This window comes from Chroicocephalus ridibundus, chromosome 1 (assembly GCF_963924245.1).
Source record: "Chroicocephalus ridibundus chromosome 1, bChrRid1.1, whole genome shotgun sequence".
Lineage (NCBI taxonomy): Eukaryota > Metazoa > Chordata > Aves > Charadriiformes > Laridae > Chroicocephalus > Chroicocephalus ridibundus.
The window spans coordinates 7884410-7911901 of record NC_086284.1 but is presented as its reverse complement, the minus strand read 5'-3'; the positions used below and the strand labels follow the sequence as shown (position 1 = coordinate 7911901).

General features: G+C 47.7%; 1 protein-coding gene across 1 annotated transcript; it reads left to right on the top strand.

The window, feature by feature from the left end:
• DGAT2 (diacylglycerol O-acyltransferase 2) lies at positions 1 to 25819 on the top strand. The gene is made up of 8 exons (XM_063327208.1): positions 1 to 141; positions 9384 to 9503; positions 10505 to 10612; positions 11472 to 11542; positions 19415 to 19619; positions 22647 to 22821; positions 23408 to 23610; positions 24381 to 25819. Exons 1-8 carry the CDS (start codon positions 102 to 104, stop codon positions 24533 to 24535), a joined length of 1077 nt encoding a protein of 358 aa, XP_063183278.1. The 5' UTR covers positions 1 to 101; the 3' UTR covers positions 24536 to 25819.
• The last annotated feature ends 1673 nt before the right edge of the window (positions 25820 to 27492 follow it).

Sequence of the window (27492 nt, the reverse complement as noted above, 5' to 3'; positions counted from 1 at the left end):
GCGGCGGGTGCTTCTCCCACTTGCCGGTTGCCCCGGGGTTGCGGAGCCGGGTCCATTTCTCCATCCTATGGCCCTGGCGGGGACCTGACCACCCCTCCGCAATGAAGACCATCATCGCTGCCTACTCCGGGGTGCTGCGAGGTACCGGGGCGGGGGGGGGAAATGTCCCGGCACCGGGAAGGGGGATCCCGGCAGCGGGAGGATGGTGCGCTGGGGGAGCAGCATCCCGGTGGTACCAAGGTGTAGGGCTGGGGTGGAAGCAGTACCGAAACCCTCGGCTTTATTTGTTTATATTCCCCTTCTTCCTGCTTGCAGAGTGTGGGGGGAAAAGCACTATGCAATGGCGGGGAGGCTGGCTGCAGCTTCTCTTAGGGGTGAGGATTACAGCTCTCTGCGCAGGTTCTTGCTTTTTAACGAGCTTGGGATGCTTTCCTGAAGCTGTTGCGAACGGCCCTGGCTTATCTAAGCGAGTTTGCACCCTGGCAAAATGTGGGCGTGTGGCACTTGCTTAAAAATCAGCCTTTTTTCCCCCCTCCTTGTGATGGTAGGAAGGAGAGTGTAGTAGTTTTAGCAACACTGCGTGGCTGCTAAAATTCACTGTTTGCAGCCCTGTTTTGTAATATTGTGCTCCCCACACCTACACCCACGGGGGCGGGGTGGGGGGGGGTGGAAGGGAGAAACATTGCTATTTGTTGTCGTTTTATAATGGGGAGTGGAAAACGCAGTGTGAAAGCAAGACTTTACGTTAGGAAATGGCAGCGAAGAGTTTGCTTTTACAGCCTTCCGTGCTGGTAAGTCACTGCCTTGGGGAGAGGTGCAGGTTGGGTGCCCGTGGCTGACACCCATCACGAGCACGGCCGCTGCTGGCACCCAGCGCTTCCTGCCGCAGGCTGAAACATGCGGGTTAAAGACGTTGGGGAGACAACATGGGAAATCCCAAACTGCCAGCTCCCTTTGCGTGCTTGTAAAAGCAGCTCTAAGGATCTCGCAGGAATAAATTCAACAAGTCTAAACATTTGCCTGATAGAGCCTCCTGCGAGGGTGGCTGTCTAGGGAAGCGTCAGGACTTGCAAATAGCGGGGGTTTTGCAAGAAAAGGCGCTTTAACAACTTACCCTGTGCGTTGTGGAGAGTCCTTGGGTCATCGCTCTGTGTTGCAAAAGGCTTTCTGCCCTGAAAAAGCCAACTGATAATTCCTCCTGGGATGGTGGAGACCTGTGAAATGGCTTGTTGATTAAGCAAATCATTAGCAGAGCTAAGAGGACCTAAACCTGGTGAATTAACCCCTAAGCTCATGCTTTTGTACCGTGTCCTGCCCAGTCTTGCATGTGGAGCTGCCGGTGCTCGTCTCTGTCAGAAAGACGTGGTCCCCACCAATATTAGAGATGGATCTGTAGGATCAATATTGGGGAAAAGATCTACATGTGTTTCCCATGCTCAGCTCTGGTCCTTAAAGTAACTTAGCTTGCTTATACCACTAGCAGAAGACAAGTGATGTTTTGATGGTTTTTGTTGAGAGAGGTCATTTGAACTAACAGCATGTGAACTGTTAAATTGAGAGTTAACGGCAAGCCAAGTACGGAGAATAAATCATTCAGAAGACCTATAAAATATGTAGGGCTGACCTGAGACCTCAGTGCCCCCCTTGTTGGCACTGGCCTGTTAATGATGGATCTGGGACACGTGCATAATTCAAAATGGGAGTGTGGTTTAGGGACAGTGATTGGCCTCATCTCTAGATAATCCTGCTTAGCGATGGAAAGCTGTCTTAACTCTCCTCAGGTCAGTTTTCCTCTGAGGCACCTCGTGGGGGTCCTGTGGTGATATTTGTGCTTCCTTACTCATTTCTCCATGTGCTTCTGCCTGGGGTGATGGGAGATGTTGCCTTGGTGACTGCAGCATCCACCAACGCAACCCCTTGCCAGTTTTGTCGCCTGCCATGGGCAACAGAACGCAGGACCAGCTTCAAAGCCTGCCTGCTCAAAGCAAAAAGCAGGTGCCTGCCAGAGGAGCTTGGGCTCAGGCTGGGCTTTGGGGATGATGACGTGGGACCCTGCGGATCAAAGATGGGCAGAGGGGATGTGGTGCAGCAGTTCACGCATGGGACTTCATGAGCTGCTTGATCGTGTTAGATAACTTGTCCCACTACATACATAGGATATTTAGAACAAACCCACTGGACTTTTTTTCTACCTCCTTGGCCATCTTTTCCGAGTACTTTGCCTGTGCAAAGGGCTGACTTGTGGCGTGAAGAGTCTGAATGGCTCATACTGTCCTCTTGTCTTCAGTCTTCTTCCTTGCCTGGCATCTGGCTTTGTCCCATTGCTTGTGAATTTGGCTGAAAAGTCTGATCCTATTTAAAAATAAGCAAGAAAGAAAGTTCAGGCATCTGCCTCTTTATCCATCCCTGTGTGTGTGCAGGGGAACTTTCTTGGACACCAACCCAGCATTGTAAAAATAAGAGCTGACCTTGGACCAATGCCTGGGGTTGGATGATGCTTGGAGACACTTTGGGTAGGAGGGGTTGTGGTCTCCTCATCTTGACCTGACCCACTTTGGCCATAGGCTGTCCAGGTGCTCTTCTCCTTGTGTTTGGCTGAGCAGCAGGCAGGTCCTTCACTCTCCTGAGGAAGGATGCTCGTCTGGCTGGAGCATTTAAGGGATGTCCTTTACTGAAGTATCTTTTTCTCATCTCGTTTCAATTACAGAAGCTCCTTCTTTCCTTTGTTTTGGCTGGACTGTGGCTGAAAGCTTTGTATTGAACTTCTGCAAGGTGGAACAAAATTGTAGACTAGTTTGGGGTGAGGAAGATGATTTCGCTCAGCTTTACCTTGGACATAGTACTATGCTGCCCCTGAGGTTTGGCAGACCTCACTTTCTGCTTTGGAGTGGACCTGGGGGCTCCAGGTCTGTGTTGCCTGGAGGGTTCCACTAGCTGTGTTGAAGCTTCTCTTGACAAAACTGCCTGGGAGGTAGAGGTCTGGACTTGCTTGACTGAGCCCTTCTTCTAGAGCTCCTACGCTTCTCCCCTGGGCACACCAATGAGCTGCAGTAGGATGGTTCCCCCTCTCTTGTCTTGAGCTATGAAGTCTTGCTGGCTTAAATCTAAAATTGTTGACTGGTCTAGGACAGCTGGGTTTACCCTCATGGTTACCTCACTTTAACCCACATACATCTGTGACTGTCGAGACTGAAGGCCAAGTTCCATGCTGCAAGGAAATGCAGATATACCATGAGATAAATGTCATAACAAATGTGTTTATTTTCTACGCAGCCTAATGAGGCTGAAATAAAAGTTGTTGTCACAAGTCCCTGTTAACTATACTGTTGACCTCCAGTCATAGGCATTCTTTACTGCTGATAATATGGGATTATTAAGTAGTCTTCTGGGGCATGAGCAAACTGCTATACAGCTGTGTACAGGGCACAATAGGGGTGTTGGTGGGTGAGAAGCTCAACATGAGCTGTCAATGTGCGCTGGCAGCCCAGAAACCCCCCCGCAGCCTGGGCTGCATCCCCAGCAGCGTGGGCAGCAGGGCAAGGGGGGGGATTCTGCCCCTCTGCTGCGCTCGGGGGAGACCCCCCTGCAGTGCTGCCTCCAGCTCTGGGGCCTCAGCACAGGAGAGACACGGAGCTGTTGGAGCGGGGCCAGAGGAGGCCCCGGAGATGCTGGGAGGGCTGGAGCCCCTCTGCTGGGAGGACGGGCTGAGAGAGTTGGGGGGGTTCAGCCTGGAGAAGAGGAGGCTCCACGGAGACCTTGGAGCCCCTTCCAGTCCCTCAAGGGGCTCCAGGAAAGCTGGGGAGGGACTCTGGATGAGGGAGGGGAGCCATGGGACGAGGGGGAAGGGTTTTAAACTGAAAGAGGGGAGATTGAGATGAGATCTTGGGCAGAAATTCTTGGCTGTGAGGGTGGTGAGCCCCTGGCCCAGGTTGCCCAGAGAAGCTGTGGCTGCCCCATCCCTGGAGGGGTTCAAGGCCAGGTTGGCCGGGGCTTGGAGCAAGCTGGGCTGGTGGGAGGTGTCCCTGCCCAGGGCAGGGGGTTGGAACTGGATGATCTTTAATGTCCCTTCCAACCCAAACCATTTGATGATTTTTATGATAACTAGAACCCACGCTGGTAATATGTTATTTCCTAACAAATGATTCACTAGTACCACTAACAACAAAGCTGGAAGTGGAGAGAGCTTGTGCACTGCAGCTGGGGCATCTGAGCAAACTGAGATACAGAATAATTTGTGCTGCTCAAGGGTTTTTACAGATGCAAGACCAGGCTGGATGAGGCTTTGAGCAGCTTGGTCTAGTGGGAGGTGTCCCTGCCCAAGGCAGGGCGGGTTGGAACTGGATGATCTTTAAGGTCCCTTCCAACCCAAGCTATTTTATGAATCTATGTCACATTTGGTGTAGCAGCTTGCCCTGCAGACTCTTGAATGGGAGGCTGGGTCCTCACAAGTATCGTCGTGTTGGACTGTTTAATTTAGTTTTATTATGCCTCCAATGTTAGCTTTTCTGCCAAATACGTATCTCAAAATGTCCACTTCCACCTTATGCTTTGGAAGTGCTCAGCTACACTACATCTAATTTGGTTTTCATCTAAATAAGCTGTGTGATGCAGTATAATTCTTGGCCAAGAATTAATGTGCTAATTGCCTTGAAAAGGTAACAGATGAAGCTCAGCTTTAACAAGCTTTCATTATATTTTTAACTCTGTAACACTTGTACTTCCTTTCAGCTAATTTATTTGTCTGCTTTTAATTAAGTGCTGTCAGTTGGGTTTTCTGGTGTCCAAGTGTGAAGTCCTGTTTCCTTTCTCTCCTGGCACCTTTGGGTCTGCCTTCCTGCCTAGGTAAATTTTGGTGTTTGAGCACTTTATCAGAAATAAACTGTGCTGCAAGAGCACCAGATGCTGTCCCTGTCTGAGTCTGTGGTGCAGGAATGAGTCAGATGCTTGGTCAAACCCTTTGTTGTCTCCAGGATCTCCTTGGTAACATCTCTTGTGGTTGACTCTGATGGGTGCTGTAATTAAATAAGTGTACTAAGCCCATCACCAGTTGAGGGACAGCTGGGTAATGTCACTGAGCTTCCTTGGAAGGCTGCAGATGGCTCCTATTACTGAGTGGCAGTGAGGTTTCCTGGAGAAGTCAGTACTTTGGCTGTCTTGGCAAGTAGCATCCTTAAAAGCCAGGCATAGAATCATAGAATGGTTTGGGTTGGAAGGGACCTTAAAGATCATGTAGTTCCAACCATCAGGGCTTAGTGCGGGCGATATCCCATCAATACTCCAAGGCATGAGCTGTGGTGTGAGTTGAGGGGCTCAGGATCTCATCTGAGACCAGGAAAGCTGCTGCTAAGATCTCTGCAGTGTAGACATGGGTTGCTAAGGCTGTGACCCCAAACAGCCAGGCTGTCCCCTTCTGGAAAAGGTGCCCTGGAAAACAGAGCAACCAGAAAACCCTCCAGGGGCTGCACTGGGTGGCCAGCACAGGATAAGCGACTGTCTTTGGCAGTAGCAGATTGAGATCTGTATTTCTCCAGGATTCAAAATATTTTCTTGGGAAAAGAATGATACAAATGGATACCAAAGGCTGGGGTATGTGGTATTGTTCACCTCAAATTTAGTCATAGGTAGGTCTAATGGACCTTCTTAAACTTGGTTATTGAGCTAATGTATTCCCTGAAAGATAGAGAAAAATTGCCTTTCCTATGCTTAATTCTCTGGCTTTTTAATATGTGAATGATGTGTGGGCCCACCCTTAAAAGGACGGGTTTTCTTTAAAGAACTGAACCCAAGTATCAGTGTTGAGTTATTCTGCTGTGGCTGAGTCCCAAAAAAACCCCACACTTCTGTTGGCTTATCAAAGCTCTTCTGCTCTGTGTCCCTAGTAACTAACCACCCTGGTTCTCCAGAGCATTGAGGATCTTCACAAAAAGGAAGCTGAAGGAGAAAGGAAGCATGCACTTGCACGGAGGGTTGAATACCTAAGGTGTTAAATCTGACATGATGAACAGCAAGCTCAAGACTGGCTGGAAATGGCTGTCTCGACACTGAAATCTGTAATTGCCCAGCCTGCAGGTGATCTGGGTCCATCTGGAGTGTGCAGGTTGTTGGTGCAAGGGTTGACTAGGCACTTGCCAGGTGACATACCTGCCCATAGCCCTGGGCTTCTCTTCTGCCCTTAAGTGGGAATTAAATGCTAATATTATTCAGCCCATGGTAACTACTGGCTCTTCTGATATTGGGAATCTTATCTCTGTGAAGGATGTTCTTCCTTTCAGCAAATAATTGACCCAGGACACCATTTGTCCACGGGCAGGTGCTGAGCTGTGTGCTGTGCCTTCCCTCTGTCTGCAGGCGTTGGACGTTGCCACAAAAAGCTTAATGCAGTTCAAGAAGCAAGTTGACCGGTTGACTTGTGCTACCCAATACTGGCCTATTTACAGGGCTAGCAATGCCTACCATTTGTTAAAGCATCCAGAAAATGCTGAAGCACAAATTCTCATCTGGAGGGATAAACAGTTGTTCTCTTCGGGGGAAGAGGATAGGGATTTAGCTGATCCAAGGCTGCAGCGTTGGATTCATCGATCCAAGGATGTTTTGGTAGTGTAACTTCAGATGCTGGAACGATAAATTACATGGGGCTGGGCTTTTATTATGGATCACAAATAATCTCTAAGACTTTTGGCTTATTTTCAAGGTATAGAGGGATGGCCAGTGACACGACTATTGCTAGAAGCTTTCTTTAAACCAGTACCTAGCAGCCCTGAGGCCACATGAGGTCTGTCCATGTGCAATTTTGAAAACGAGGTTTTTGGGACAGACAGTTTCTAGACCTGCAGTAGGAGCTGCCCCTAGGCTGTGGCCCCTTGGTGGGAATGACAGATTCCTCTTACCCTTGGACAGGTGACTCTGACTTTGTAAAAAAAAAAAAAAAAAAAAAAAAAATGGCATGGAGTTTATCACTCACCCCAAATTTGGGCATTTGCTGTCAAATGTGAAGAGCTGCAGCACAGGATTTCTGGGTCTTGAAAAGCATTGCAAATCAGCGCGTGATGGTGGTTTAACTCACCAGCATGTTGTCCTGGCTCACATCAGAAATTGCAGAGATACTTAATAATTAAGAGTGAATTCAGCACACATGTTCTCTTGCAAGGACCTGCCTTCGCCTTGAGCTTCAGACTGGATTAGTGCTGGAGGTTTCAGTTTACTGGCAGTTGTAGTGACATGATCTACCCTTGGCCACAACTTGGTCTGTTTTGAGTACTTAATGCCCAACCCACTGCAAGGATTGTTCATTCACCGTAGACTAAGCAGAGCCAAGGGCCCTGGGTGGGTGGGCTGGCTTTAGATTTGGGCTGCAGGGTCTGGTGTGGCTCCTTGCCAATGTCCTGTGTTAGCAGAAATGCTCAGGAAGGTATGTAGCTGTCAGTCCTAGGGACCGTGTGCGGGCTTAACATTAAATAGCATTTAAGAGGGGGAGCAAAGCAGCTGCAGAACTAATACAGCAGTTCTGCAGGTGCAGCTACAGTGCATTAATCCTATTGCTTAGACTATCAGCAAGGGCAACAGCAAAGACTGCAGATGTGCTTGGCATGTTTAAAGGATGCATTAGTGAAACCTGCTTTGTGGAAACTACCAAAATTCTAGTACCTGCCTGTATCTAGAGAAGAGCCTCTTCTCCATCAAAGTTTAACTTGACTAAGCATGAGCACTTGCTGTGGTATCACCACTAGCAGTATGTCTTGCCAGCAACACCCTGGACTGAACCCATTCAATACCCATTCAACTGCCTGAGAGGAGTGTGTAGAGAGGTGGGGGTCGGTCTCTTCTCCCAAGGAACAGGCCATAGGACAAGAGGAAACAGCCTCAAGTTGCACCAGGGGAGGTTTAGGATGGATATTAGGAAAAATTTTTTTACACTGAAAGGATTATTAAGCATTGGAACAGGCTGCCCAGGGAAGTGGTTGAGGCACCGTCCCTGGGGGTATTTAAAAGATGGGTAGACGTAGTGCTTAGGGATATGGTTTAGTGGTGGCTTTTGTCAGAGTTAGGTTGGTGGTTGGACTTGATCTGAAAGGTCCTTTCCAACCTAGGTGATGCTATGTAAACAGCTGCTTACAGCATTGCATCCCATCTAATGACAGGCTGACCCATAAACAGAAAAGGAAATATGTAAACACACCTCCTTGTTTGTTCATAGGCCAGAAGCTTGAGTTGCATTTTAGCCAGTTATTGTGGTCCTTGTGAAATAAAGTAATGAAGAGAAGTGAAGGAAAACGCAAGTGTTTATTTCTCAAGGTTGTTAAGTGTATCAGCAAATGCTGCAGGGGGTGGTTCCTCATACAGCAATCAAGTCTTTCACTTCAGTATTTAACTTGGGTCTCTCCCCACTTGAATAGCTTAAGCCTCTAAAAGAGGCTTTCAACTCCTTCCTTCCTCATGTACTGCTTTAGAAACACTGTGATAGTTTTCCTTACCCTTGCAGCTGTGGATCCCAGGGGTCCATGGCTGAGGTGTTGCTCAAACAGCCCTTGAGCTGTGCTGCGTAAGGCTGGAGTGCAGAGCTTCCCTTGAACACGCACAAAGGAGTTATGCAATGGACCTGGTGAAGGGTGGGTGAGCAACAGTTCAGACCACAACCTGGTGTGTGCTTCCCTGTGGTTTGGGACAGCTGATGGTAGAATCACAGAATGGTTCGGGTTGGAAGGGACCTTAAAGATCATCCAGTTCCACCCCCTGCCCTGGGCAGGGACACCTCCCATTAGACCAGGTTCATCCAAGCCCCGTCCAACCTGGCCTTGAACACCTCCAGGGATGGGGCAGCTACAGCTTCCCTGGGCAACCTGGGACAGTGCCTCACCACCCTCAGAGTGAAAAACTTCTTCTTGAGATCTCATCTAAATTTTCCCTCTTCCAGTTTGGGGCCATTACCCCTTGTCCTATGGCTCACCTCCCTGCTCCAGAGTCCCTCCCCAGCTTTCCTGGAGCCCCTTGAGGGACTGGAAGGGGCTCTAAGGTCTCTGTGGAGCCTCCTCTTCTCCAGGCTGAACCCCCCCAACTCTCTCTGCAGTTTGAAGCAGGGGCATGTGTTAGGACCATGTGTCAATGTCCTCTGCACTCTTATGGTCAAGTGAATAGAAGCTTGCTCAGGTGGGAACTGATGTTACCCATTTATCCCCTCTAGCATCCCCAAAACAGTTGGATGCTTGCGGATGGCAACCTTTCCCCTTCCAGGATGCCTAAACTCCATGGGAAATACTAGCCTTTGACAAGCCTAGTTCTAAAAGCACACTGCACAAACATTGATTGAAAACTTCCTATTTGAAAGGAAAATATTGGTATCTCTACTCAGTTTGTAAATGTAACTTTATTTCTATTTTTCTCCTTAGGCACAGGATCAAGCATTCTTTCTGCTCTGCAAGATTTGTTCTGGCTATCTAAATCCAAAGTAGAGAAACAACTCCAAATCATCTCTGTGCTGCAATGGGTTCTCACTTTCCTTATCATGGGTAAGTAGCACCTTTTGGCCAAAAGCAAAGCTTTATTTATTCATTCTGGAAGACTTCTAAGGTAAAAATGTTAACTTTTGTGTAAACGTTAATTACAGGATGTGCAGTGTGTCAGGAAAGTTCCTGGGGCGTGTGGATATTGTAGAGCATATTTGCATAGCTTGATACTTTGGCAATAAATGACTTTACCTGGCTCTAGAAAAACATAGAACCTATAGAAAGACCTACTGATGTTTAGCTCGTGTTTGTGTCTACCACACAAATAAGACTGAAGCAATTGGAAATCTCTCACCTGACTCATTCATGGGAATGTCCACAGAGAAGAAACTTCTTAGAAGCAACTGATAGCTGATGCAACTGATTGCCATAGGAGTGCCTTCCTCTTGGCTTGGTCTCCCTCCAAGAGGTACCAGAGATGGGCAAGAAGTGTGTGTTAGACCAGTAAAATAGTGAAGGCTGTTTGTCTCTGGGTACTTCTGTTACGTGAAGTCTCAGGCTCAATAGTATTGTTGATAATTAAACTGAAGAAAGATGCTGATTGCGATTTGTCAAGCAAGTCTCGCTGTTCCTTCCCAATTTCATTTGTGCTAATACGGCAACATAATTTGTGGGTGGGATGGCTGGTGTAGAGCTGGTGTGGAAGACTTGTGTAGCTGTGGAATAAACCCCCTTGGTGTCAGCCACAAGGAAATCTTGATGCTCGTGAAGTCTTGCTCTTGCCTGGTGAAGCAGCTGCCCTACATGGAGATATTATAGGAGAGAGACCTGGAGAAACCATGAAGGGGATGAGGTAGCCCAAAGCAGGTAGCTTGGGAGGAAGCTGTCTCAGTCCTACATAAGGGATTTTTAGCTAAATCCGATTTGATTGAAGATTAATGACATCAGGTTGGGACTAAGACTTCGGTATAGAAGGGTCAAAAGGCAAGGGGCTCTTAATGCAAGTGTAAATGCAGACCAGAACCTGATGCAACCTTGTTTTCTTCTTTCTTGGCCCTATCCAGGTGTCGCTTGCACTTTAATCCTCATGTACATACTGTGCACAGATTGCTGGGCGATTGCTGCTCTATATTTAGCCTGGCTGGTGTTTGACTGGAATACACCAAAGAAAGGTAAATATTGCCAAATAGATTCTTGCTGTTTAAGTGTCCCTGTCCTCCTATTTGGACAAAGAGGCACTTCCTTTTAATGGGTGACTTCCCTTCTTAGTGGGACTTGGCTGAATGACTGGCCAAAAGCATTATTCAGTGATGTATACCAATGTCAGTCCTCGGCACAAACAGTGACTGCAGGTTTTATTGATGCTGAGGGTTACACAAGGTAACGTTCACTAATATCATGCCACTTCTGGCTTTTAGCAACATATTTATAAGGCTTAGGTTCTTCCTCCAAGTCAGAAAGATCTACGTAAAGATTAAAGACCTTGCTGTCCTCTCCAGCTCTTGCAAGGTTCAGACTGTGGTGTGACTGTTAAGATGTGGCTCCCCTATGGAATGTGTGTTGCTGCAAATCAAGCAGAAAATCTTTTTATTTCAGAAGACATCCTGTAGAAAGCAGGTCTGAGACCCCACTACAGCGATGGCAACTCCTTTCATAGCCAGATTAGCTCAATTCTCCATTGCTTCAAGACCACTGAAATCATCCAGGATCTTAACCTTCCTTCCCCAAAAGATGAATTTGAGGTTAACATGGAGCTGTTTCTAGCTTGAATTGTCCATTGGCCAACTACAACAGAATATTAAGTCGGATCCATACCTGAATTGGTTGTCAGGCCTTAATTAGCTTGAAGTACCCTGAAGCATGGATGGTTTCACCTGATTTTAGTGAAAGATGGAGGTGTCCCACTTAGAGGAATGAAACGGTTGATTTCTCTAGTGAGAGAGCAAACTATCTGGGGTCCTCTAGGCTTCTTGGCGGGCACCCATGTGGAAAGAGCTTTTAAAAAACATGATTTTTTTTCTTTCTCTTCAGGTGGAAGAAGATCCCAATGGGTGAGGAACTGGGCTATATGGAGGTACTTCAGGGATTATTTTCCAATAAGAGTAAGTAACAGTTTAACTCTGTGCTTTGGGATTTAACTGATTTAGATCGACTTTTAATAACCCCTGTGGAGATGATGTACCTACATGAGTCTATCCATGATGCTAAACTGTAAGCAGGACACGACTTAGTTACCATTGCCATGTTACTGCTTGGAGTAGCTGTGGTTATAAAAATCTGGAATGCATCATCAATGATGGTGTCATGATTTGTAGAATGATTTGTCTTGTCACCAGACTTCTTGAGGCAATCTGCCCTGTAGCAGTGAGGCTCCCTGTTCATCTCTCCAACTTCTCTTCTGTGCTGCAGCAGTCCTGTGTTGTGCCCAGGCCTGCCTCTGTCCCCCTCTTGTAAATCTAGCTCGGTTTTGAGCTGTTTTCCAGTTACACCCTAGCAGTGGTGTATTGGGTAAGGATAGTTGGGAACCCCATGCGCCAAAAGTCCTACCACTTCACAGGGAGCAGTGAAATCAGCTCTGAAGTCTAGCTGCTTTGGGGAAGGAGGGAGTTCTAGCAGCAGGAATAATAGCTCCAGTTCTCCAGCTTGTAACTTGCTCACCTTCTGCTTGTATTTTCCCTGCTGGTTCAGATGTGTTACAGACAGAGAACAGGGCTGTCGCTCTGCTCCGGGGACTGCAGAATTAGCTGAAGGACTTGGAAAGCAGCAAGGGCCAAATTCATCTAGGAGGGAACCTGATCCTCTTTGGAAGGACACCCAGATGAAAGGACTATTATATAAGGCTGTTGGCAAGTCTCAGTCAGCCTGAGTAAAAGGGACGGACCTTTTGATGAGATACCTGTCCCTAAGATAGTCTGGCCTCAGAAGGCAGTAGGGAATGCAATTTCAGCAGGAAGCCAAAGTGGTATAGACTGGATTTCTCCTTTGCAAAGTCACTTGAACTCTTGAGTGCCTGAACATGCTGCTGGTGAACACTCTTGCCTTATTCTTGCTGCTATTAACAGGTAATTCTTGGCAAGTGTAGGTGTACGTGGAAAATACATACAAGTGCACAGGCTGCAAGTGGCTGTTCTACCTAGGTCTTGTAACTAATGGAGAACAGAGCATGCTCGAGTGTTGAAGACAGGTCTTGAATGTGTTGTATTCTAGTACCAACTCCTCAGTACTGCAACAAACCCTGCCACCTCAATATTACAGAATCACAGAATGGTTTAGGTCCCTTTAGGAAGGGACCTTAAAGATCATCTAGTTCCACCCCCCTGCCCTGGGCAGGGACACCTCACACTAGACCACGTTCATCCAAGCCCTGTCCAGCCTGGCCTTGGCAGGGATGGGGCAGCCACAGCTTCTCTGGGCAACCTGTTCCAGTGTCTCACCACCCTCACAGACAAGAATTTCTTCCTGAGATCTTTCTCCAGGGGACTTGAATCAAGATGGTCACCAGTAACGGCTGGTCCCCTTGTTTCACCACTCCTTTGATGGTGTATTTAACCCAGATCTTCATGGAAACATGCTCTGCATCAGCTATGCAGGTCAGATCCACTGTAGATATTAGGTTTTTCAAACAGTTGGGTTTTTCAAGTAGGGTTAGAGATGAGACCGGGTGGATAAACTGAACATCTCTGCTGGTTTTAGGTAAATACTTGCTAATTCATGCATGTCCATTTGCAAGAACCCTTTATGGCTGTAATTCCTTTGTTGCTAAGAGTGTAGAATTGTGCAAGGTTTACAGAGCCCACTGGTAAGTGGTATGCAAAAGGCAGCACATGAGGGCTGACAGCTGTGGGATAACTCCTGCACCTGCTATGGAGAAACAGACAGCTGGCTGCATGCTCATTAAAACCTGCTACAGGGATCATGGGGCTGCAAGATGCTAGAGCTGGTTGTCTGCAATTATGGGCGTGTGTCATGGTTTTGGCCAAACTGGCCAATGGCTGGTGACAGATGCTCTCCCCCACCTCTTGCGTATGCAGAGGAGGAGGAGAGGTAGAGAGATTTACGAGTTTAGAAGAAACTAAACTACTTCAATGAAATCTTAATAATAAAATGTAAAGGAAAATAATGAAATAGAGTATATACAAAAACATATAAAGATCCCAGAATGATATCAATGACAGGCATTGGGGAAGTCCCAGACTGGACTCAGCAATGGGTGGGAACTGGATTCCAGAGCTGGAGTCAGGAACACACGGATTGGGATCAAAGGCAGATGAACAGATAGTGTCCTCCTTGGATGTAGGCCATTGAAGGAAAGAGACTGACCTTTTGATCCCTCAGATTTTATACTGAGCATGGGGCAGATGGGATGGAATACCCCGGTTGGTCAATTTTGGGTCACCTGTCCTGTCAGCTCCTCCCTGCTGGTGGGACCCCTCTACGCTTTTCTGTTTCCGATGCTCCAACAGGGCAAATAATAAAATTAGCTGGCCTTGGTTGTTATAGCAATAAGTATAAGCCAGAGCCTCTCTGCGTACCATTCCTTGGTACTAATGGTAAACATTGGTCTTATCACTCTGAGAACGAACTGTTTTTTGGCACAATATGCTGTTAATTCCAGAGAGCTAGAGGCCTAGCTAAGAAGTAAAATTACCGAACAGAAAGTTGGTTCTGTTTTACCTCAGACTTGGACAGCATGAATATAATCTCTTGTAAGGAGTTGTACCAACCACTTGGCTTTGAACTTGCTAAGAGGATGGGAACTCCTTGGATAAATGATTTACCTGTCTTCAGTCAAGAGGGAGGCTGGTGTAGAGATGGCCACTTCTTTAGATCTTCTGTGGGCAAAATTTCCCCTGACTGGATCCTGAAAGGTCTGTGCAATGGCTTAGCAGAGCTTGGTTTGCCTCTCTGGCTTGTGGTTTCTTGGGGCAGTCATCTGCTGCACCTCATCCTGTGCCATGAGCACCAGGAGGGCAGATCACACCAGTGACAGTCTTACTGGTGGCACTTGTAATGCTAAACTCAGCTTTTGCAAGCTCCTCGGTGGCTGCAGATCTGAAGGCCAAGGCTTCCTTATACCAAGGTGGTGTGAGCTTAGTCCTGAGGATGCAGGCGGGATCTGGCCAGACTGAAACACCACCAGTGCCCACCTCTGACACAGCTGTATGTTAGAACTTGTGGCTAGATCTGCTGCATTCTTCCACAGCTCTACCTGCTGGCCTCAGGCTTGCTTTGTCAGAGTAGCTGCATGAGAAGCAGGCTTGGCTTTGACGTTTTCTTGATGATTATGCTGCTTCTCCACCTGAGCCAGCAGTGCTTCCCATCCTGAAACTCCAGTGGGACTATTGTATGTGTATCTGGAGATACCAGGTCATGTTTTGTAATACCAGGTGGATTTGAGAACCAGCCTGAATCTGGCTCAATTCCTGGGCGTGAGCAGAGCGTGTCCACATTTGCTGGGGCTTTGTGCAGCTGCTCTGACAGTAATGAGCTATTTTAGGGCACTAGAAGCTTAAGTTTGTCTGCTGCTTAGTGGCTGGCCTTGCTTTAAGCTGAGCAGTTCATGAAGCAGCTGAGGAAGCTTCCAGTGAGCTAAATCCTGGTGCTGAAGTGCCAGGTGAAGCAAGAGCTCTTGCAGGTGTGAGTGTGGTGCTGTGAGCCTGGCTGGGCTCAACCCCAGTGCTGTGGAGGCAGGCATGGTCCCAGCAGCCTCCCCAGGACATCCTGATGATCTAAGGGTATCATGTGGGGAATGCCACAAGCTAAAGGTCTTGTTTGGGTAAAGAAGCCACCACCTGAGCATGTGAGCACAGCTACTGTTTATCTCCACAGGTGATAGCACTTCAGATAGCAATGCCTGCAGACCTTTGACTGGCCTGTGTCAAGCAGTGAGCATTTCAGGTGTGTGTGGTGAGACCTTCTTGGTCAGAAGAAGGGACTGTTGCAAGATGGTGACTTTTTTTTTTGCAGTGTTTGACTTGCCCTTAGTGGTGTGGCTGTCTTCCTGGCAAAGCATCTCCTTAGTTGTCATTGTAGATGACTTACAGAATGGGAATGGAGGTATTTGCGTCCTCTGTGTGATGTAGTCTAGTGGTAAGATTGAGAGCCTGGAGGGGTCTTGGGTTGCTGGGAAGGTGAGAATGTCTTCTGTAGTGCTGCTGGGTGTGATGCAGCTAATGGCAATTGTTCAGTTGTTTTGCAAGCTTATATGCTCGCTACTGCTGCTTGGATCCTGCAGCATGAGCTCTGACTTCCTACATGCTTCTGTGGTCACTAGACCACTCGTATTCATCCTGCTCTTTGCTGGCTCCTGGTGTGGAGGAGCTGTGTCTCTGCTGTCCCCTTTCTCCACACTTACATGTGCTACTTACTCATCCTGTTCCTACAAAAAAAAACTTGGCTATACTGTTCTTTGAGCGTATCTGGCACTCAAATATTAACACTAGGGTTTTTTTACTGCAATTGCACTGCTTTATTGCTTCTGTAGGCAGGCTTAGATCTGTTTAAAGAAATCTGTTATTACTATAGCAGATGGATGGACCTTTGCTCCTGCTCAAACTGGTTTGGTCTCAGGCAGCAGCTGGGAACAGGCGTGTTTAATGCAGTGGGGTGAAGGTCCAGCTTCAGCCCCAGCACCGTAATCGTCCAGCTCTGTCTCATCATGGGAGCACTGAGGCTGTGTGGAACTGGAGAAGACCTTGAAGGCAAAAGGAAAAACCCCTTGGAAGTTCAGAACTGAGTTGCAAAAGTGTTGTTGTCAAATGACAGCTACGGCAAATTCCTTAGGCCACCCTGATAGGGCAGCCCAGCAGCTCTGTGTTGGCTTGTCAAGGGGAAAGGTGCAAGAAAACTAGTAGTGAGCAATCAGCCTTCTAAGGGAAGTGTCGATCTTGCTTAAGACTAGAAATAAGAGATTACAACACTTCAGAAATTCCTGCTTCTAGATTAAATTTAGGGATCCATGAAGGCTCTGCCTTTGGTGTTGGCAGGTCAGACCCTGGGCTGAGTTTATTCATTAGCAGATCTCAGATCTGGACCACTTGTGGATAAGTGTACAAACATGATGCCTGGCAGTCTTTGGTGGCCCTGGCTTGACTTGGGTGGAGGAGGACAAGTTCACCTTCTGTGAACCCATCTGTTGTGGGACAGCTTGTGGAAGGCAGTGGCAGCCTGGATGGGACAAACTGATGGGGGAAAGCACATATATATGACTGCCACGCTGACTCTCAGACCTGTAAATCCCTGTTGTAAGGTTTTCATTCTCACTGAGTCTCCAGTGCTGCTTAGATATTCCCCTTCTGCCTTACCATGGGTAGGCTGTGCAGGTGAGCTGGTTCCCTGCATGCTCTTTGCCTTGTTCCTGCCCCGGTGTGGGTGTCATCACTAACCCTGTGCCTCCATAACAGGAGGTCTTGGAAAGCAAACGCAGAGTGATACGGCTGCAGCTTGGCTGGGGCTCGTGTCAGGTATGCAAGCAATGGGCGCCACTGGGAACGGGGTGTCCTTCCACGTGGTGGAGGGGCTGGAGCGGGGTCGTTGCCAGGGCTGGCAGCAGGACAACAGCGTGTCTTCTGTATGAGAGCAGATGTGTGGCTCTGCCAAGCTCAGCTCACAAATGTCGCTTGCTCTAGAGTGACAAGGACAAACACCCTGTTTCAGGCGGCTTCCTTTTAAAGCAGCTGTGCTTGGTGTAGGCAAAGGATGAGGCTTGGAGCCTGGAAACCGTCACCCTGCTCTTATGAGAGCTCCAAGGAGAAGTGTCTGCCACCACTCCAACAAAGCCACATGTGTCTGTAGCCACCCAGTCTTGAGTGTCTCCTACAACTGAGCAAGAACTGAGATGGCCACAAAAAAAATCAGAGGGCTGGAGCCCCTCTGCTGTGAGGACAGGCTGAGAGAGTTGGGGGGGTTCAACCTGGAGAAGAGAAGGCTCCAGGGAGACCTCAGAGCCCCTTCCAGTCCCTCAAGGGGCTCCAGGAAACCTGGGGAGGGACTCTGGATCAGGGAGGGGAGCCACAGGACAAGGGGAAGGGTTTTACCCTGAAAGAGGGTAGATTTAGATGAGATCCCAGGCAGAAATTCTTTACTGTGAGGTTGGTGAGCCCCTGGCCCAGGTTGCCCAGAGAAGCTGTGGCTGCCCCATCCCTGGAGGGGTTCAAGGCCAGGTTGGACGGGGCTTTGAGCAACCTGGTCTGGTGGGAGGTGTCCCTGCCCAGGGCAGGGGGTTGGAACTGAATGGTCTTTAAAGGTTCCTTCCAACACAAACTGTTCTGTGACTCTATTCTATAGAGGTGTTGATTACTGTATCAGTACTTTTCTTTTTTCCCCCTCCAGTCTTTCTTAGGCAGTGGTTTCCAGTCTGTTGTCTGGGAGCCCTGTTTGCCCTCACTGGTCAAGGTAGGGCCCTCCCACCCTGGGGAGTGCAAGCAAAGTCATCTAATTGGGCAAGAAGGGAAAGGGGAGAAAGGATGACTTGGTGTGACGCAGGCTGTGGGGTTCTACAGAGCTGCTGCAACCACAAGCATCTGCACGCGCTTCCTGGGGCCCTCTGTGACCTTAAAGCTAGAAGAAAGTGCGAGGAGTCAACTTGCTTAACGTGCTGCTGTGTCACGTCTGTAATGCAGCTGCTGTCTTAAATAGCAGAAGGGCTGTAGCCTCATCTAGGGACAGTGGTGGAAACACGGGGAGGAGGGAATCAAATTTCTGGGCACGCTTCTTCCGCGTGTCGCAATGGCACTTCAGCTCTCCATAGCATGATTCAACAAAACGGACTGGCTCGCCTACTGCCAAAGCACTCCTTGGCTAAGACAGCAGGGTACGTAATGCTGATGTGACATCTTGGAAATGCACGCTTTTTCCTATAGGAGCTGACGCGGAGCGACCTTTGCATGTAGAATTTGGGGGATGGGGGTTCAGTTGTTTAGCACTTCATGGTGGGGGTGCAACTGGGGCTTGTAGGTCCTGCCCCACTCTGAGAGCTGCCGCAGTCAGCAAAAAACAGCACTATTGCAGCCCGAAAAAAGATTAAATTCAATCCCTACTTCTGTAGGGTAATGCATCACTCCTGTTGTATGCTTACTCAGATTGCTTGTGTACTGCCAGGGGAAGATGCTCTGATGCATGGGATGCTGCTGCTACTTATAGCAGCAAAAAAAAGCCTCTGGCAGCAGTGGTAGCAGGGCATGGGTTGTGCTGTGCAAGTCTAAGACAGCTTTGGAGTGTCCGTGCTGGGCAAATGGATGAATGAATGGTTAGGAATATTGCACAACCCCAAACCAACACACTCACTGCTCCTGGAGCATGTCCTGCAGAAATTGGAGCGCTGCTGTGGCCAACAAGACACTTGAGGTGTCTTGCTTGCCCTTTGCTGTGTAGACCAGAGCAAAACCTCTTGAAAGGAGGTATAGTTTCCAGTGGTAAGCCACGCTTCTGCACATTTTCCCTCTTGGTGTGTAGGCAGCAGGCGTATTAAGTGGTTGGGTCTTTTTTTTTTTTTTTCAGGTATTAAGCAAACTTACTTCTCTTATGGGAGACTGATTTGTAATTTTTTCCTCCCTCGCGCTGGGATATGAGCCACTAATGTGCTGAGAGAGGGCCTGGAAGGAGGCGTAGCTGTGGCTACAGGGCTGTGAAGAACTTGGTTGGTTTGGGCAAGAGGCTTGTAAGAATACCTTTGGGAGGAGTGGAGAAACAAAGGGCACAGCTTACTTCAACCCAACCCCTATTCCTGCTTGTCTGGCAGTCATCTTATGTCTAAGATCAGCCTGTTTACTCTGCTCCCTCTGCTTGGGGAGCTGAGTTGGAGTGGCTGCTCTTACCCCAGCCCCTGAAATCCACAATAGCTCCTACCCCAGCCCTTGGGCTGTTCTCCCTGGTAGGAAGAGAGACAAAAGCTGGGGGCTTTGACTTTTTTCTGCCTTCTTTCTTATTACCTGAAAATACCTGGCTTCATGTGAGCTCACTCTTTTCTTTCCTAGCTGGTTAAAACCCACAATCTGCTGACGACCAGGAATTACATTTTTGGGTACCATCCACATGGCATCATGGGCTTGGGTGCCTTTTGCAACTTCAGCACAGAGGCCACGGGTGTCAGCCAGAAATTCCCTGGAATCCGACCGTACCTTGCAACCCTGGCTGGGAACTTCAGGATGCCCATTTTGAGGGACTACTTAATGTCTGGCGGTAAGCGCAAGAGGACTTTGTTCCTCCTTCTCATACCCTTGCCTCTGAGCTGCCTTCCCCTCTTTCAAATGAAAAGCTGTGGCAGAAGCTCACGTAAACACTTCTCCCTGGTGGCATCACTCAAACATTGCCTTCATGTAGTTGTCAAGAGGAAGCAGTGAATAAACATGACTAGTTTGGGCTGCAGTGACTGCTGCTCCTCTGCATTCATCCTTAACTCAAGGATACTCTTGTCCAAAGGCATGGTAAAGATATCTGGTGTCTGTAGTTGTGGGTGTGGAAGATGGAGACATAGAAGCAAGTTGTCCTAGTTATCATTAGGAGGTACTGGTTGATGAAGAAGTCACACTAACTGAAAACATAAAGTATTCATTAGCCTTTGAAATGTGAATACCGTGGCTAGCTCTGCTCCTGGGCTCACTACCGTGTGCGCTGTCATGCATCTTGGTCTTACAGTGATGACAGATGCCCCCTTCTCCCAACCACATTTTCAGGTGCCTTCCAGGAGTAAAGAGTCTGGTGTGTTGCATGGTTTCAGCTGTTCAGAAGAGCCCCTTCCCTGAGAAGATGGGTCACAGGGAATAGGCAGCGATACATTTGGTGAATGACCTTAATAGGTTAGTTCTAACGGATTCCAGTATTTTAATGACGGGGGCCTGGTAGGTTATGACTGGGCAGAGGAAGCAGTGCCGACAACCTCAAGAAAAAGTGTTCTTGCAGGGCCTGAGCTTCTTTTCCAAGTGAGGATGCCCATTGGTTAGGAAGAGAGGAGGGAATAACCACAAACTGAACTGTCCAGTACCCTGTTTGCTGTTCCTGGAACAGATTCACCAATACATGACTTTAAAACAGGTATCAGTATAGTATTTTGTCTGAGTCTTGACTTATGGCTGGGGAGAGGACAGGAGTAGCCGTACTCGGCTTTGGCTTGCTAGGTTTGACTGGTTCCAAGATTACTGCCTTAATTTGAGGGAAGGGAAAAGTAACTGGATCTGGTACAAAAAAAAAAAGGGTGTTTCTCCCTGCCTAGGAAGAGCAGTATCTCAAGCTGGTTTCTGTCTTCCTGCACCAGGTGGAAGTTGCTATGTGAAGTCCGTAATTCCCATAATTTAGGAACTGCACGAGAAGTTGGGACCTACTTTCTGGTTTATCGTGTCTGTAAACTTAGTTCACATGTTGCTTAAGTTCCTGCACATCAGCCACCTTTCTGTATTTTTAAAAAAATCCTGTTCAGTCTCCTCAAGACAACTGGTAGACAAATCTTGTGACCAGCCAGAGCTGCTTCTCTGTTTTTGGAAGGAAGGTGGGAGTAGACATTAGGAACATTGTTGACAGTTATAGTTAAATTGGTAGGAAATTCTGCTTCTTCTGTACTTAAGGTTTAAGCAAGACTGTAGCTGTGATCTCTTGGACAAAGTTAACTTTCTGAAAGCCGTCTTCACTTTTCCTGCACTGGAACTTAAGGTTGTCACTACAAAGACTTTAACATTACTTGGGAAGTGCTGATAGTTCCCTCAATCCTTTTTGGGGATGAACCTACTTCAAGTGAAATCCTAACTAATATTACTGTACCAATACACATACTTAGTTGGTTTGCAATCAGCTTTTGCATATTATAATGTTTTATAGCCTACTAGAGATTAGAGCTACAGCAGGGATCCCCTAGGGCATGAGGAAATGGCCAGAAAATCCTTTATACTGTGTAAATGTGCTAAAGAGCACAATTCAGCGATTACCACTTGTCTGCATGTCTCGTTGCATTTTCTGGAGGAAGTATTTCAGTGCTGTGAGCAGTAGTAATCTCCTCCTGCTAACAAGTGTGAAATGGCTGAGCCTGAATCTGTGCTGCCCTGTTAGCCAGGGCTGTGAAACCAGAGTGAGCCTTGGTGTGGAGAATGTGGTGGGAGAAGTATGAAGGTTTCTGTCTGTCCTACAGAGCAGCAAGCATAGCCTGCGCCTTTCAGAGGAAACATAGTCAGGGCGAGACGTAGCCGTGCTGAAAGAAATGAATTTTTCATCTTCAAATCCAGCTGATCTGTCTCAAGTGAGGTCTGCTGTGGTCTGGAGCTGGGATTGGTGGTGACCTTGGTGCCTGGATACACATGAAAGCTTGCAGACTTGTGATTCCGCAGGACCCATTCATTATTTAGTTCCTGGTTCAAGTGATGACTACCATGAGATGTGCAGAATCAGATTCTAAAATTAAATTGTGTAATACTGCCCTTCCTAGTGCAATGACCTTAAGTACTCAACGCAGCTCAGACATGTTGCATGGATGGGAATGTAAATGATGGCATCCCGCTTCTCCTTGGCTGATCCTGGCCAAAAAATGTGAGGCATGAGCAAACATAACTGTAGGATAAAAGCATGACATTCAGGAGTAGAGAGTCAAACAACTTAGCACTTTTCAAGCAATAGAGTAAAAATTAAAGGGTCCCTCTTTCACTGGGATGAATGGTAAGATCCCTGGAGTGGGGCAGGGATTGCTTTATAAAGCTGAAGTGCTGTGCCTGGGAGTGCAGTCCTGTCCCTTCCAGTGTGGGGCAGAAGGAAAGACCTTCCTAGACACTCATCTCAGAGTATGCACTTACCTGAGCACTCTGTCCCATCCATCTCTTCTCTCCCAGGAGAGCAGAGGACCTCTCACCACACAAGAACCCCCCCCCAGCCAAAGGATAAACCTGCAAAGTTTTCTTGAAGGGAGGATGTCTTAAATAATTGCCTCTGGCATCACTAAGCACAGAAGAAAATCCTTGCTGAAGCCTTTTGTATGAAGGGCAACTTTTTGGGAGCTGGTGTTGGTGGAGTTTGTCTATGACCAAATCTCGTGCTGTCCAGGTCTATTCACTACTTGTTTAGTTGAGGAACAGGCTGCGTGATAATACACCCACCCTCTGTGACCGCAGGGAATTTGGACAACTCAACTTGCAATCAAGGCACAAACTTTTTTCTACAAGTATGGCTGGTGTCTTCAGGGTCATCTTAATCTTGTAGCTTGACCCTTATATCTGTCTCCTTGATATGCAGGTATATGTCCTGTGAACCGTGACAGCATTGACTACATCTTGTCCAAGAATGGCAGTGGCAATGCCATCATCATCGTGGTCGGAGGGGCAGCAGAGTCCCTGAACTGCACCCCAGGGAAGAACTCCGTGACACTGAAAAACCGGAAAGGATTTGTGAAACTGGCTCTACGGCACGGGTGAGAGGCAACCTCAATGCCAAAGCAATACCGCTAGCGTAGGAAAGAAAGGTGCTTTCATCCCCTGAAGCAGCTGATGTCTTGGATGGACTCTTTCTGCTGTGTTGTGTGGATGCATGCCCAGAGCATCGGACATATGAGCGTCTCCTCTGTCTTCTGCCCCTGAGCAGGGGACAGGGTAGGACAATGCCTAGGACAGCAGCAGGCTTCCAGGGTTAAGGAGAGGCAGGTGTCAGTAACCTGCATGGGGCATCATCTATGCAGCCCCTGTGATCTCCAGGGATTCCATGTGTCTGAAATGGGATGCCCATCAAAAATCAGAGATGAGAATATATGGAAGCGTATGCAATGCCTGACTGGGTAGTGTTTCATGGGCCCATTGCCCAACCGTTCTCTTGCATGCCTTAAAAGTATATGAACTATATCATGTCAAGTCTGGCTGACTTTCATCAGCACCTTGTGATGCAAAAAAAGCTCTAGCCAATAAAATCTGCAAATGTGCAGCCTGAAAGAGTACACAGCAGAGAATGTGATGCTGTAGTATCGACTGCAGGGTTGGGGTCCTAACATCTTTCCATCTTTCTAGTGCGGACTTGGTTCCTGTCTACTCCTTTGGGGAGAATGAAGTGTACAAGCAGGTGATCTTCGAGGAGGGCTCCTGGGGAAGATGGGTTCAGAAGAAGTTTCAGAAGCACATTGGCTTTGCTCCATGCATTTTTCATGGCCGTGGCCTCTTCTCCTCCAACACATGGGGCTTGTTACCTTACTCCAAGCCCATCACTACTGTTGGTAAGGCCTTGGTATAAACATGCTATGAGCTTCTCTAGATAGTACCATACTTGAGTCTATGCCATACCCCCTACTCTAGCTTGGTCTTGGAGTCTTGACTATAAAACTCTGTTTTCACTTCTATATAAAACCTTTCCGTGCAGCTGGGAATGAGATAGAAGAGTTTCCGGAGGCTGCAAGCCTTCCATCATGCTCTGCCGCCAGACAGTTTTGCAAGTGAGCTCTTATGGGGGGGGAAAAATGCTGTAGCTGGTACCTTCTCTGGTCTTGGATGGCTAAAGTCAGAAGCAGCCTGTCCCCCACACTCCTAGGACTGTCTGTGTGATGCTGGCTGACAGCCGAGTCTAGGAGCCAACCCTGAAACTTCCCATTGAGTCTTCCAACCCAAAGCAGCAAGGCTTTGAGGGAGAGGAAAAAAGGGGGATACATGAGAACTGTTAATTGACGAGGGATTTATCATTCTGCTGTGAGCAGAAGCTCACTTCCCAGTCATCTTGCCTCCACTGTTGGCATTTGTGTAGCTGAAATGGCATGCTTGCCCTGGGTATCACTGCAGATGCAATGAGGATCCTGGTAGTGGGACAATCGTGCTTCAGAGCCTAGCAAAATGGGGAGGAATTGGGCAAACCTCTGCTATAATGGCAAGCTGTACTGTGCCAGGGTGGATGTGCTGAACTAGCATAGCTGTGGCCATAGAGGACAAGTCTTCAGGCTGTACAGAGCATTCAACCTAACATGTGGATCTTTCCCTCTTTTTTTTTTTTTATCAGTTGGGGAGCCCATCACCATCCCCAAGATTGATAATCCATCCCAGAAGGAAGTGGACTTCTACCACAGCATATACGTGGACTCCCTGATCAAACTCTTTGACAAGTATAAAAGCAAATTTGGCCTGCCAGAGACTGAGGTCTTGGAAGTCAACTGAAGGGACTGGCTCAGCAGCACCTCCTTCTCTCAGAATCAGCACGTCTTCTCCAGGAGTCCAAGCTGTCATCGTGTACTTGAAAGCATATGTGGGTGTATGTGTCTTTCAAAGAAAGTGTTTAAAGTATTGCTAGACCGCTTTTTTAAAAATAATAATAACAAAAAAAGGCTTTACTTTGGATAAATCCCATTACAAACGTCTTTCTAGCCAAAAAAAGCACAACTCCCCATTGCTGTGAGGATTTGGATGGGGGAAATGATAGCCTTTGTAATCTGCTATATAATGCTGTTGAATTGCCAGCAGTGGATCAGAAGCATCCTGCAGCTACTGTACCCACTAGCAGAAGCTATTTTGGGAGAGCAGGATCCGTCTGGTTTTCAATCAAAAAAGCAGCAGGTTGATTTGAGCGTGAGGGCAGTATTACAGGCGTGTGTTGCGCAAGAGCCATGTTGAGACATGCTTACGTAGCACAAGGGCATTTCTGCTTTGGGAAAAAAAACCCTTCTAAAAGCACTGAAAGCAGGCTCCCAAACCCCCTGGTGTGGGACCTACTGCAGTCGGTGCAGGCAACCAAAGGAGATGAGTCTGGTGGCCCTCAATCCATAGTGGAGTGGATGCTTTGGTGGCTTCACCACTTGTATTTTGAATGTCAGTCTAGAAGCAGGTGTGTCCCAGGTGCCGCTTGCACAGAGCTGTGTAGCTGGAAATATGGGACTCCTTCATAGCCACAAAACTCCAAGGATGAGTTCTAGGAGCAATGGGATGGTGCAATCACATGGCCCCGATGTCGCAGACCCTTAGGGTAACCTGGAGGGGTAAATGCAGTGGGACTATTCATGCAAGTGTTTTGGATCCCAAAAGCATTTGGGGAAAGCTAGGAGTAATTTCTGCCCAAAGATGGCTTTTTAAATATTCCATCCAGTGAATGTAAAGGAGTAGCCTTTTCATGCATAGGATCTAAAGTGAGTGACTTTTTAAAGTGTTTATAAAATGTTTACGTGGATGTTAACGCTGCTTGTAGTGAGATTTCTTCTGAGTACAACATGTTTATGTATAAACCTGAAACATTGCACTACTTGCATGTCTGACCTGCCTTTTCAACGGCTCAGTTGAGTATATTTTGAGCTCCAAAATGTGCCTTTCTTCCATGCAAGAGGACAGTACTTCACATTCCTGGAATCTTGCCTCTAAAGACAAATGTTCATCTGTCATATCTGATAGACTATTGTATTACGGAGTATCAATTTTTGTACAAATTTCTAGAAATAAACTTGGGCAAAAATCGTGGGCTGCTTTGGTCTCTTTGGTGTTGTGGTGGTCTGTGGCTGGGTTCATGTTACAGCAATCGTCTGTGGAATTGCAGCTGTGCCTTGGCTTTTGTGGGGAGAAAACTGGGCTGTTTTGTCCAAAAGCAGACCCACACTGATCTGCACTGTCCCTGCATGGGACGCCCAGGGTGGGTTAAGCAAATCTTTCTGGTTTTAAGGGTGGGTTTTTGCCTGTGAATGTACAAGGAGCTAAGGCAGCCTACATCTATGGACCTCCTTCACTGAGCAGATACAGAAAGTTCATGCCCTATTGCTTCTTTCAGCAAATTACTTTGGGTTTTGCTGCTGCCTAGCAGAGAAAGAGCTGGATTGCATCCCTGGTCCCAGTCAGCTCTTGTCCTTCTACAACTGGAGGTGCAGAGTGCTCCAGAAATAGCACACATTGCTTTAAAGTTCATGTGGGCTCTTTTAGTAACAAGTGAGGGTTTAACCTGTTCTCTTAGGTTGGGGCTGGTCTATGAGCTATGGACGTGGTCCATCAATGCTGGCTGACTTTCACAGGCTGACACTGTTCTTCAAGGGGAAAGCCAAGCTTGTTCTTTGCCCTTTTTCAGGCTTGGACAGTGGAGTTTGGAAGTTTCCTGCTCCAGCAGATAAACCTGCTGTGCTCCTTAACCCCTAGTAGAATTGATTTGGTCCTCTGTTTTCAGCTAAGCAAACCTTAAGGCTGTGTTTTCCAGTGACTTTTCTGGAAATGCACAGCAAGAAAAGCCATGAATGCCCTGCCCAAACCGCTTTTGCCAGTTTCTGACCAGACGAGTCAGTAGAAACCACCCTTGGCACAACCTGGAGGAGGTCAGTTCTTGCAGAGCTTTTTCCAAGCAATGTTTTCAATTATTGAGTTGTATATCAAAGCACAGCTGCTGCGTGCAAATCCCCCTGAAGCAGAGGAGGGAGGGAGTTATTTCAAATAAGCATCTGTTCCTGCAAAGGGCCGTGCTAGTGAATGTCCTTTAGTTGTCTATACTGCAAGATGGGACCAGCTCTGCCCAAAACTTTTGGCTGTGCTGAAGTCCCCTTAAATTAAGGTCTAACATGAGATTGCCACTGAATATTTTTCACCTACTCATCACCAGGCTGTAAAAGAGGAATTTTCCTTGCATCCCTTCTTGTCCCCAAGGTACCAGCCCTGGGACATGATGGTAGTAGTCTCATACAAGTTTTAAGCACCCTTCACAGGTCTCCCAGGGAAGTTGTGGCTGCCCCATCCCTGGAGGTGTTCAAGGCCAGGTTGGACGGGGCTTGGAGCAACCTGGTCTAGTGGGAGGTGTCCCTGCCCAGGGCAAGGGGGTGGAACTAGATGATCTTTAAGGCCCCTTCCAACCCAAACCATTCTGTGACTCTATGATAGATGTTGCTGGGACAGTGTCAGGATGATATCATCCTTCTTGTCCGGGCGTCTTCTCTTGGCCATAACAAGAGGTAGGCTCCTGCCCATGCTAGACCAGCCCTGATAAAGCTGTTCTTACATTTTTTTGTGAGAAATGGGCATCTTTGCTTTCCTGTGAACCTGTCTTGCCTTTATCTCAGCAACCTCCCCTTCCTCTGCTGCTGTTTAGCTTGATATTAAGTGCATTTCCACTTCTCCAGTGCTTTAAGACCTCCCTGTCCTCCTAACCTTCCTCATTA

What these genes read in the sequence shown, in the direction of transcription:
- DGAT2 (XM_063327208.1), top strand. Translation starts at nt 102, where the DNA reads ATGAAGACCATCATCGCTGCCTACTCCGGGGTGCTGCGAG. An exon ending in AAACTGGCTCTACGGCACGG is followed by an intron (nt 22,822 to 23,407) that starts GTGAGAGGCAAC and finishes CCATCTTTCTAG; the next exon opens with TGCGGACTTGGTTCCTGTCT. An exon ending in CAAGCCCATCACTACTGTTG is followed by an intron (nt 23,611 to 24,380) that starts GTAAGGCCTTGG and finishes TTTTTTTATCAG; the next exon opens with TTGGGGAGCCCATCACCATC.